Below are 12,900 nucleotides of genomic sequence, written 5' to 3' on the forward strand. Positions count from 1 at the left end.
GGTAAAATTTTCAAGATTGGATTCTAAAACAAAAAAAAAACCAACCAGTTTTTTGGTTATGGTCTAATTTTCAAAAGGTGCTGAGCACTTGCAACTGCGAGTGCCATTAGGTGAAATTGTGTGGGTGCTTAACATCTCTGACAAATCAGTTCTGTCACCTAGCACTCAAGAATGGAGGCACCCAAAATTAAAGGCCACTTTTGAAAATCTGGGCCTTTCCATCCAATGCCTTTGCTTTCTACATTCCTGGAAAGACTGGAAAAGATCTTGGGTTTCTCTATCCACATTTTAGTTCTGCATGAGTGACTCCAACACTCCACACAGTTCTAACTGCAGAATCAGGGGCTCTCTCGGCTGCGTATCACCCGGCTTCAAATGTGTTAGCAGAATGTTTTATACAGACTCCTAAAACGATCAATCAAGAGTGAGGACAGACCCCTTAAACACTGCAATGCACACTTTTTTCATCACACACATTAGCCTACACTGCAGAGGAAACTTCAGCCAAATAACTTCTTAAATGCCAATTAAGAATTATATTTAATTTGATTAGATCATATTTAAGCAAAATGTCCCCTGATTGCCCCTCCAGGACCCCTGCCCCATCCAACCACCCCTTCTCCCTGTCCCCTGACTGCCCCCGGAACTCCTGCCCCTGACTTCCCCCTGCTGCCACATCCAACCCCCCTCTCCTTCCTGACTGCCCCCCTGGTACCCATGCCCCCATTCAACCCCCCCGTTCTTCGCCCTCTGAATGCCCCAACCCTTATCCACACCCTGCCCCCTGACCACCACCCGAACTCTCCTGCCCTCTATCCCACCTCCCCTGCTCCCTTACCACGCTGCCTGGAGCGCCAGTGGCTGGCAGCGCTACAGCCATGCTGCCCAAAACACCAGGACAGGCAGCCGTGCTGCCCGGCTGGAGCCAGCCACTCCACCACGCAGCACAGAGCACCAGGTCAGGCTGCAGCTTTGCAGCTGTGCTGCCCCAGGAGCTCGCAACCCTGCTGCCCAGAGCATTGCACCGGCGGCGCAATGAGTTGAGGCTGCCGGGATGGGGGATGATGGGGAAGGGGCTGGGGGCTAGCCTCCCAGGCCAAGAGCTCAGGGGCCAGGCAGGAGGGTCCCATGTGGCCTGTGGACCATAGTTTGTTCACCTCTGGGTTAGAGGTAACTAATTGTTGGGATAAAGTGAGCTTGATATAGCTTATAAACAATGGGCTGACTTTATTAGTTTCCTAATTGATTCTTATTATCCAATTAAAGCCTTTAAATTTAAATTAATGTACATGTTGTTAAAGTAAAAGACATATTGGCCAACTGGATTTTGGGAGACATAATTTAAATAATCCAACTGACTTGAATCATATTTTGTAGAACAATTTTTTTCTGGTCTGGAAAACGAAATGCCAGGTTTCAGCAAATGGAAAAAATAGCATGTGATCATTTAAATAAAGACTGTATTATGATGCATCCACACAAGGGGGCCAAATTAAGGTAGCACAGGCATAATCCAGAGGAGGAACTTTGTCAGAGAGGAGACGATTCATTGTTGGCTTCTTTTGCCATCAGTAAGGATCTGATTCTGTCATGGAGGTCACGGATTCCGTGACTTCTTCCACTTCAGCCTGCTGCAGCAGTAGGGCTGAAGCACCTGTCTGGAGCGCTTAGGAGTGCAGGATCAGTGGCCCCTGGGGGCTTGAGCAGTGTTGGGGATGGGTCAGCTGCCTGGGGGCCAGAGCAGGAGCAGCAGCCCCCAGTAGGACTCTGACAGTTAATCCCCCCCCCCACACACAGGGTATTTTAAATAAAAAAAAGTCAAGGACAGGCTTCCATAAATTTTTGTTTATTGCCCTTGACCTGTCTGTGACTTTTACTAAAAATATCTGTGACAAATTTTAACCTTAGCCATCAGTTAGACTGCTCCCTATAAGTTAAAAAAACCAGCCCCATCAAGTGTTACAATGTTACCATTTAAAATTTTATTATGCTCCCAGCTATGACTGCCAAGTGTATCCAACTGTTGACTGCTGCCAAAGGCCTTCAGCCCCTCATGGCAATTAAAGGTTATAATGCTTTCTGGAGAAGATGAAGCTTTAGATAAATCGTTTAAACTTTATTTTTTAAAACTTTTATTCATGCTGTAGTTAAAGTGTGGTCGAGTCTAATTTCATGTTATAACTTTCTAGTATGGCTCTGCTATAAATATTTATGTTCCAGCCTGGTAACAGTGTCCATCAAGGAAATTCTAGTAGAAATTTCTACTGTAAAGAGTTTTATATCCCAGCTGTTGAAAAAAATTGCTCTGGAAAGAATTGTACTTTTTTCCCTTATAACTTGTGGTATGTTGTTTTGAAAATTCCATCAGCACCATTCATTTTAAAAAATGTGAGGTGCACGCAAATCAAATCCCATAATTCATAGATTTCAAGGCCAGAAGGGACCATGGTGATAATCTAATTCGACTTGCTGTATAACGCAGGACAAGAACTTCTCAAAATAATTCCTAGAGCAGACCTTTCAGGAAAAAAAAATGTCTAATCTTGATTTAAAAATCGTCAGTGATGGAGAATCCACCACAATTCCTGGTAAATTGTTCCCATGGTTAATTACCTTCACTTTTAAAAAGTGATGCCTTATTTCCAGTCTGAATTTGTCTAACTTCAATCTCCAGCCATTGAATTACATCATACCGTTCTCTGCTAGACTGAAGAGCCCATTTTTAAATATTTGTTCCCCATGTAGATACTTATGAACCTTAATCAAATCACCTTAACCTTCTCTTAGTTAAACTAAATAGACAGAGCTCTTAGAGTCAATAATAAGGTGTGTTTTCTAATCCTTTAATAATTCTCATTGCTCTTCTGTAAACCCTCTCCAATTTATCACATCCTTTGAACCGTGGACACTGGAACGGGACACTGTATTCCAGTAATGGGAGCACCAGTGCCAAATTCAGAGGTAAAATAACCTCTCTATTTATAGTCCAGATTCCCCTGTTTATGAATCCAAGGATTGGCCACAGTGTTGCACTGGGAGCTCATGTTCATCTGATTACTCACTAGGACTCCCAAATCTTTTCATAATCACTGCTTCCCATAGGGTCCCCCATCCTATCAGTATAGCCTACATTCTTTGTTCCTAGATGTATACATTCACATTTAGCTATATTAAAACATGTATGGTTTGCTTGAGCCCAGAGTGCTTTATACCAGTGATCATCTTCGTTATTTATCACTTCCCCAATTTTTGTATTATCTGTGTTTGTGTGTGTGTGTGTGTGTGCGTGTGCGTGTGTGATCTGAACTCCTGATCTGGATCCAGAGCTTGATCAAAGAGTCTATTTGGGCCAATCTAATATTTATGCTTACAACAATGAATAATTTTAAAGTGTGTTCTCTTTCACATTCACTTTAAACTATAGGAAATGCAATGATGCTCATGGATGGGTTACCTACAAGAAAAGAACCCTAGATCTTTAGATTAAAAAACATGAACCTCTACTGCTTAGCTAAATGGCCAGATCCATTAGCACAGAGGCAGTAGCAGATTCATGTTGTGAATGTGTCCAGTCACTAGAGGGAGACAAACAGCCACACTGTGTGGGGGCAGGGATTACAGAAACATATAAACCCTCTTCACCTTCAATTCCCAGAGACACCTTAGCAATGAAGATAGAGACCATGAAATAATAAACACCACAAGGTGAATATTGGTGTATTGAGATACACCATGTGTAATAAACATATAACTCAAGCTAGGGCTTCTCTAATTATTTAATCCTATCATAAATCAGTTAACAAAAACTTTTCTTTCTACATAAAGTAACTGTTCTTTATTGTGCTTTTAAACATATTTTGAGGGATCTCAGCTCTCTGGCTGGGAATTCTTTGGCATGGACTTTTAAATCTAAATAAATAAAAAATGGGTATAAGTGATTAGCCTTGGGCACTTCAAACAGAGCCAAATCTTAGTCTTTAAAAAAAAAATTTAAAAAAAAATTAGTCCTTGTCTAGGCAAAACTTCCTTTAACCTCAATGGAAGCTAAAACTGAGTAAAGGTGACAAAAGGATTTGGTCCATAACAATCTATCACCAATTTGGACACTGAAAACATTGGAATCTATCAGAGCAAAATATCTTTTTATAATTAGTGATTTTGTGAAAAGCTGGAGTGGATTCTCCTAGGAGATTAATGGCAATTTTTTTTAAAAAGTCACATTTATCAATGCACCAGAGACAGATAACCTAGAATAGGAAGTTGCTTACTGACTGTCATCATGCCATTTCATGTGTTTGTCTTTTGATTTACTATAAAAATTAAAGGGATCATCCTTGTGAGATTCAAGGCATCAGTCACTAGATCAGTCTCTCCTATCATCATCAAGGGAGACTTAACTTGGGATGGTTTTCCTATTATGTATCATCCTTTATTCTAAAAAAAGAGAGGGAAATATATAATTTTTACTGTGTTTTTATTCTCTGTGTGGTTACTAAAATGCTTTAGTAATTGGGTTTCAAAAGAGCTATGAGACTCTCACAGAAATTGTGCTACAGAGAACTACAGTGATGACTGATAGAACATGAAGGGCAGGCCATTTGTTTTGCAAAATCATGTCACAAGCCAAAAAAAAGATAGTCACTCAGAGCAACACAGCCACTTATTCCAATTCATTTGTCTCCGCCTGTCAGACCAGGCAGAAGTTGTAAAGCCAGGTAGTTGAGTGGTTTTAGGCACTCACCCTGCAAACCCTAACTTGTGCAATTACCTCATACTCATGTGAGAATTCCCTCTTAATTAATTGCTGCTTGTTGGTGAGTAAGGACCACGAACACAAGTAAGGGCCTGCAGGATAAGAGTGCACAGTTAAGTCCTGTCTACACTATAAGCTTTCACCATGCTATAGACAGGGGAGGGGTCAAGTGTGTGATATCCAGAATCACTGTTGGCACCTCAAAGTGTGAGATCCATATTATTCTGTTTTTGGGTTTATCTTCATAAAGAGGTATGAGGTGAAAATTCTTATTTTGCACAACCATCCCAAAATCATTGTAGGGGCAGTGGGGAGAAGGTTCATAGATACACAATGGAGATGGGTCTGAGTTCACATCCAGATCCACACTTCCCCAAAGTCAGTTTTTGGTTCTGGGGTATTGGCTCAGCCCTGTCTCTGATATAAAAACATGCTTTTGCAATTTTCAATACCTTTTTATAAAAAACGTCCTGGAGTAGGAATCTGAGAAAGGCATGGAGAAAGAGCCTCATTTGTCTCAGAAGAAGGGATACTGATCATTCCAGTCCAGTTGAATGAATAATTTATTATATCAGTTATATAAAAGTAAATTGTCTTAACTGCTTTTTCCTGGTTATTTTAATTCTTCATTATTTGTAAAAACTTTTACATCTGAAAGTAACTGCATTCTCCACTGATGTTCTCTCTTTTTACCAGTTATTCTGACCTTTTCCCCCCCTCTATGTTTCTCATAGAACAGAAGTCAACATGACTTCATTTGATTTACTTGCTTTTTCTGAGCTTCACTAATATCAGAGGTTGCGTACACACCTGTGGCAAGTTTTGGCACTTCAAAATTGTTCCATTGTTTTTTAAATGCATCACACAAAAATGGGATTTTTTAGAAAATGCCCAGCAACAAAGTGATATATCTTTTTAAAATTTGGAGTTTCCAACAAAGTTATAATATTTTTAAGTTGATCACTATTTGTGCCTACATTACTTATTCATGACTCTGTACTGTTTTCAGCCCATTTGAACAAACAATTTAAAAACAGTCAACCAACGCATGTTTATTACCTGCAGAAGTGTGTTTGAACTTTTCACTCTTCTTCTTCCTCCATTTCCATGGCTTGAAAATCCTTCCTATATTGGCAAACTTACTTCTTCGCCTGATTGGAGGAGTGTGGGTACCTGGTACTAGAGAGTCTGAACGCATTGCAGCCAGTCTTTCCACTTCGTCAGCTATTTTTCCCCAAGAGGAGGAGAAGAAGAAGAAGACAAAGAAGGAAGTGTTAATAACATTGTGTAGCACCGCACAGATGGTCAACATTTTCATGGTTACTGGATAGCAGTCAAATAATGTGACAAAGGTTTTATTTATTTAACCCTTTAAATGGAATCCAAGCCCTGTTACAAAGGTCAATATTAATAATATCATTAATGAATTAATCGGAGGAGATGCTTTGGTCTTGAGTAATCCGTCACTCAGCCAGCATTGGCGAAGGAGCTTAAGAGAGATTTTTCTCCAGGGAGACTTTAAAAGCATTGATTATTTTTGGTGGTGTTTCCATTCGCGGTTTTGATGTTTATCAGGGACAGAAAGAAAGAGAGGAGCAAAAGAACAACAACTTACTATTTTAAGAGAAATATTGCTGCTCTTTACCACAATGTATGTGAAATATTATTTGATAAATAGTGAGGACTAAAGATTCCTTGGGAGCCATTACTGTCTCAGTTAACATCTCATTCTTTTCCCCTCCCAGTTAATTCTTTCAACCAAGGAACTCTGGAAATCCAATAGAGAGTTCAAACTTATGAACACCTGGCATCATAGTTTCAGAACATACTCATAATCACTTCTTTCCTTTAACACAGGAGGTTTTGCAGTGAATTTCCTAGCATGGTCACAATTTGCACTGAGTTTGTTGTGTTAAAATATTTCTAATGAAGATTTTCAGAAGTTGAATAGTTGCAACAAGTAATCTTTATGTTGGTTAAAATCTAAACTGCACCCACAACACATGCAAGTGAGTGCAAAAGAGAGTCAACTATGCGTGCAGCATTATACTGTTTTTGGTGCAAGATGATTAATCATATTTTAAAATTTTGGGGATTTTTTCATGCATAGTTATCTGTTGGAAACACCCCCCTCACTTTTACAGGCAAAACTTTATGCTGGTATTTTTGAAAATTAATACATTCGTGATCAAATTATCAGTATTTCACTAAAATTAGAGATGGATCTGAACCACATAGATCAGATCTAAACCTCCCCAAAGTTTAAGGGCATTTGATTCAGGCTCCTTTTAAAATAAAATAAACCCAGCAGAATAAACTGCAATCAAATGTGCTTTCCCAATATGAAAGGTGAAGTAACTGTTTCCCATCCTCCTGCCATTTTGCCCCTCTGCATCCTACTATGTTCCCCCAAATTCTATAGTGCCTCAGTGGAAAGAGCAGAGCTTGGTCTTTCCCTCCATTTATGCTCTATAAAATACAGCCAAAGACCTGGATTTGTGTCTCCCTGTCTAACTATAATTTCCATTAGCAGTTTTAAAAAAGGCAAAACCAGTAGCATTATTCAATATCAAACTAAGAGCCAACCCAGGTTCTACAATCTGGCTGAGCTCTGCTCAGCACAGGGTGGGCGGAGGAGATGATGGCTTCACAATTCCTTTAGTCCCAGGATTCTGGGATCTGCAGTCAAGTGCCTCAATAGCCGTTTAGAGCAACTCAGCCCAATCTGTCTTTACTTCATCCAAACGGCTCCCAATCCCAGTCTGTTTGCTCAGTCAGTGACAGTCTCCTCCCACCTACCCTGCTTCACATCAGATCTAAATTTTCCCTCATCCCTATGGCACTAACACTCGACCCTCCCCACTTTTCTCCTGGCTCTGCGTCCCAATCTATTTCCGACATTGCTGACCCTCCTTCCCCCAGTCCAGCTCTTGTCCCCTTCTTCATACAAGTAAGGCTGTTTTCTCCTCCATGCTGCTGGGGTATCAGTGGGGAATGGGGGACAGGGCGTAATTGAGAGGACAGGAGACACAGGTTCCCTGCTGTCAGTTCCTGTGCATGGTGCCACCAGAATCCCCTGCACCTGGGAGCAGTAATTGTAGGGAAAATCCTGCTCATGGAGCACGCTCAGTTGCTCCATGGGGATGGTACACGTGCAGTCCAAGTCAGCAGCTAGGAGCTGTGAGGGGATAGAGCATGCTCAGTGCTGACAGAATCTCTGTAGATTTTAGCTGTCAAATTCTAATAATAATGTTACAATTCTAATAGTATTTTCTTCTAAAATCTTTTTCCTAGAAATGCCTGAATGGCTTTTGTTCAAACTTTCCAAAGGGTGCGATAGTGGGGAGGGAGGGAGGGAAGAAAAAGGGAAGATTCAGCCTGAAGTGAACAGCCATCATGGGACATTTCAGCCCAAATGGTTAAAATTTGGCAAAGTTATAAGCAATTGGAAACAGAGTCTTCCAATAAAGCAACCTTAAGTACAGGTGGTGCTACCTATATATTCAGATATGCCTATATACACAAACTGCCCACCTAGATATTTTGAAGGATATCATAGGTGGCGAGCTATTCTTCTTTTTGAAATATAAAGAACAAGTTTCCTTTTAGCTACAAACACAGCTTGTTTTTCTACCCGGATTAAATGAATCAGTCTTTTGGGGAGAGGGGGAAAGGGGGGCATAGGCATTTAAATTACAGAAAAAAAAATAGCTCAAACTTGAACTAGCTTTCCAAGACTCCCAAAATAGTTTGAAAGATTCAGACTCCAAACTCCATGACATTTTCTAATCTCCAGCTCCGTCTGCATTTCTACATTTTTTCTTTTTCTACTGAAGCACATACGTTTAATTTATTCCGAAAAAAAGTCACCGTTTCTTTAAAAAAAATCAAGTATAAAATGTGGCACATCTGTTAAAATAGGTTCCTCATTACACCACTGAGCTATTATAACAAAAGCCCAAGTGGGGAAAAAAATTGGAGTTAGGCCTATGTTTCACCGCACTTTGCTGAAGAAGCAGAAAACCAGAAAAGCACGGGCTGGAGGAGCACAGTAATCTACTTTGGAGGAGGTGGGGGCGCTTATCAGAACATTTGCTTTGCTATAAAGAGTAAAAAGGTAGCCTGGTTAAAGCATGTGGCTCTTCACAGGATGGCACACAGAGCTGACAGCCTAGAGCTGACATGCTCAGTGTGATATGGTGCCAGATACAAATCCTGGGGATTGTTGAATCAAGGCTAGAAATTGCATGGTTGTGCAGAGCAAATCAGTGAGAGGAACAAAGAAGAAACCAGAAAAACTCCTTATACCCTCTGGCGTCACTGGAAGTTGCTCTGATTTGAAGAACAAAATGGTTTTCACTTTCCATTCAGGAAATCATGAATCAAAGCAAACCCTTTTTCCCTTAAATAAAAAAAAAAAAGTGCCAGGGGCTAAGGCACATCTAACTGACCATGCCCTGACTCAGTGTTTTCCACTGTTGTGGCTTTTAAGAGCTTCTACTAAAGAGATGGGCAGGTCTCTGGGCACCACTGTGATACTTGACTGGAAATTGTATAGGGTATAAAAGCATTCTGCTGAACCAACTGGGAATGACACCATAAGGCTTTTTATTCAGCCTGACTTTCACAATGAAACACACAACTATGTGACAAACAAAACTGCAAATAAACTCAAACTAAATCCCTCCAACCCACCTCCCCGCACTCTCCTGTGCTCCTCAAATGAGCCACAATTACTGCTACAAATCACTCTTGATTACTAAATTGCACAGAGTTGCAGTACTCCCTCTTTATAAGGCTGCTCTAATTTGGGGCATCACTAAGGCTAGGGCTAGTCCTGTTTGAATTGATATCCATTATAGATCTCCTCTCTTCACGATACATACCGTCTTTGTAAGTTACAGCTTTCCTCCCCTTAAAAGCACTTCCTCTTTTAGGGCCAATTCCTAAGGGTCTATACTCAAGCAAATCTCTCACTGAAGTCAAAGGGAAGTTACCCAAGTAAAGATTGGGTCCATAAAGAGCTAGAAACTGTCACAGAGAGTGTCAAAACCATTTCCATATTTTGACTTTCTTTCACTGAATTTCAATATCTTGGTCTCATGCAGAACTGTGTTCCAGGAGTCCTACTGTGCATCCCATCAGCCGGGAGCGCTTCTCCTCCATCCTTTCCAAATAATGCAACTAATCCAAGTAACAGCACTTCTCTCTCTCTTTTTTTAAAAAAAAGTCTACTTCACATTTCATGAAATATACTTCCAAATGTACTACTAACTCAAACATAATGATCACTGTAGAGGAATGACTGAATTAGAACCATATACACTACAGTCTTCATAAAAGAGTAAGAGTAAAGATAAGAGAGTAAAAGCCATACTTCACTCCCATTTTCTGTCATCTCTTTTGCTTCAATTAGCCATGTTCCCTCTGCTTTTTTGGCTTCTCATGATTATTGACTAGCTGTAGGCTTTGACACCCACTAATGACAGCAGGCTTTGTAGGCGGTTTTCACACTCTTCCTGTTCCCAAAGAAGCTGGTGCTTTCAAGACTGCAAACTAATCCAGACCTACATATTTATTGCCTTTGGGAGAGAAAAGCAGGTCAGTGCTTACCAATTTGCTATACTGATACTGCTAAACTGCTGTGTGTTTTGGGGCCTTTCATCACGATATTGCAATTTTGTCCTTTGACTGGCACAACAAATCCGAGATGATGTTTATAATCGTCACCATAATGACAAATACTCAGCACGTACAAGTGGTGTTCACCTTATATCCCAGGAATGTCAAGCACACAATACTGTTGGTGAATGGGACACCACATGAACTGAAATACACATAATTGATGCACAGGCTTTTCCTGAACAAATGGAAAGACACTGCAAGATTTCAAGACGACTTGAAACTAGGGCAGGAAGATGACCCACTTCCCACTCATCATGTTCCTCCTCACTAATGCCGTGCAGGAGAAATCACAGGACTAAATAGAACAGTGTTTCACAGGTGTCTGGTGATAATAGTGTTGCTGATTCAGGATTTTAAATCACAAATCTAGCAAAACTTGGTGTTCTTCATAAAGCCCCAGATCAAGGGACTAGGTGAGAATCTGAGGGTCTATTAAAAAAAGTTTCTAGTCCTCATGGTTATAGAGAAAAACTTGAAAACCTGACTATAATGCACCCCCAAAGACTCTCAAACTAATCAAAAGAACCACAAATGTACCATTTTGTCTCATGATTTTTGAGACAGACAATCTCATGGTATTTGGGGTCATGACTCATGATTTTTCAATACATGGGGTTGGCAAATATGATGTAGAGGCACCACAGATGGTACACAGCTGTGTAAGTAGAATAGTCAGGACAAAGAACTGTTTGCAAAACAGTATCTTATTACTGTAGGTGAAACAGCGAAGCCCAGGAGAAAACATGACTGAAAACCTCATATTACATACTTCTGAGTGTTCTGCCTCTTTCAGTGCAAAGCCTTTCTGCATATCTATTGGCCCTGCCCCCTCTGAAAATCAGCTGGATGCAGAGGTGACCTACTTCCCAAGCTCTGGGAGTTGCAAAACATGGATCAATGACCCTCAAAAATGGTAAGGAGCCCCAGTTTGGTTGGGAGATGTCTGGGTGGGCATCATACCAATTGTTGAGATAAAGAATATCCCAGATTTCATTTAAAAAATCAGTATGGTTGCATCTCCGCATTCAGGTACAGAGAACTACATCATAGCTGAATGGCTGAAAATCAGCTAATAGGTCATGCATACCAACCCCTCTGCATCAAACAGCATCTTCCTCTCCAGTAACTCCACTAGTACTTTATCTAACCTCATTTATGCAGTTTGCAATGCTGTTGTAACCATGTTGGTCCAGGATATGAGAGAGACAAGGTGGGTGAGGTAATATCTTTTATTGGACCAAAAGAGACAAGCTTTTGAGCTCCACAGAGCTCTTCTTCACGTCCTGACTTTAATGACAGGACCTTAAATAGAGGAGAACAACAACAACAAAATAATCAAGTTGTCAATTTGTTTACAAGCTACATATAACCTCACTTCATTCTTAGCTTCAGTCTCTAACCAATTTCAGCTGCAATTGCTTCTAGCTGTCAAGACTTCTTTTGCACTCTGAATCCAGAATGTTCCAGAACTTAAACCACACACACAGTCAGCCCCATATACCACAAACTCAGTGGAGTTATTGTGAAAGTACACCCCTTTTCAGATGGTCTTCAGAGCATCCAGCCAACATTATAATAACCAGTAACAACCACCATAACTGTTGAAACTTTTTTTTTGTTCTCTTTACCTGAATTTGATCATTTTAAATCTAAATTTCAGATTATCTCATTTTTCCTTATTCTCCTACAGGAAAGCTGAGCCTTTCCCTGCTTTCCTATTAACACCTGATATTTTTGTAGGGTTACCGTCCCTTAATTGCCTTTTTTTCCAGGCATTAAGTTCTATTGGTCCTCCCCCTTCTTCCCATTTGAACCTTCTGTAAAGCTTTTCAGTGTCTGTTTTGCAATGAAAGGCCCAACACTGCATGCAGTATTCCAAGCGCCGTTTTATCAAGATGGGATTATTACCTCATTTGCTTTATAAGAAATCCTAGTAAAAACATGCTTTAGGATGGCATTTGCCATTTTTGCAATGGCATTGAATTGTCAGTTCATATTCAGTTTATAATCCCCTATGAGGTCCACAGCTTCATTTCTGTGCATTCTAAGTAGCACTAGCTCATTTCTCTGATGATGATTATTTCTCTCTAGGTGTATTACTTTACATTTTATCTGCAAAAGAATCTCATCTCATTTACATTTACCCATCTCGATACACCTGTCAGATCACTCTGCAATTCTGATTTTTCCTTTATGGTGTTTATAATCCCTTTCTAAATTTGATATCATCTGCAGGTTTAATCAATGTGGCGTATATACATTTTCCTCTTGATTAAGGTATATAATTGAAAAGTACAAGTTTTAAAAACTGAGCTGTGCAAGACCTCACTTCATACCTCCCCCACATTTTGAGATTAAATTGTTAATAATTAATGGCTGATTGCAACAGGTCAGACAATTTCTTTAAATCAACATTATGCTGCAGTGGGTTTTATTGATACAAAATCCTTTGTTTTTTTATA

The 12,900-nt window shown here is 40.1% G+C and overlaps 1 protein-coding gene across 12 annotated transcripts in view; it reads right to left on the bottom strand.

Annotated features, from left to right (window-relative positions):
• The window catches only part of PHACTR1 (phosphatase and actin regulator 1), a 450,172-nt gene that overhangs the window by 183,492 nt on the left and 253,780 nt on the right, over window positions 1-12,900 (bottom strand). For all 12 annotated transcript variants that reach the window (XM_043507024.1, XM_038389709.2, XM_043507027.1 and 9 more), the window contains one exon: window positions 5,813-5,977. In XM_043507024.1, coding sequence (XP_043362959.1) covers window positions 5,813-5,977 — 165 coding nt within the window. The remainder of the gene's footprint in view (window positions 1-5,812; window positions 5,978-12,900) is intronic.

This window comes from Dermochelys coriacea, chromosome 2, assembly GCF_009764565.3.
Source record: "Dermochelys coriacea isolate rDerCor1 chromosome 2, rDerCor1.pri.v4, whole genome shotgun sequence".
In the NCBI taxonomy this organism is placed as follows: Eukaryota; Metazoa; Chordata; order Testudines; family Dermochelyidae; genus Dermochelys; species Dermochelys coriacea.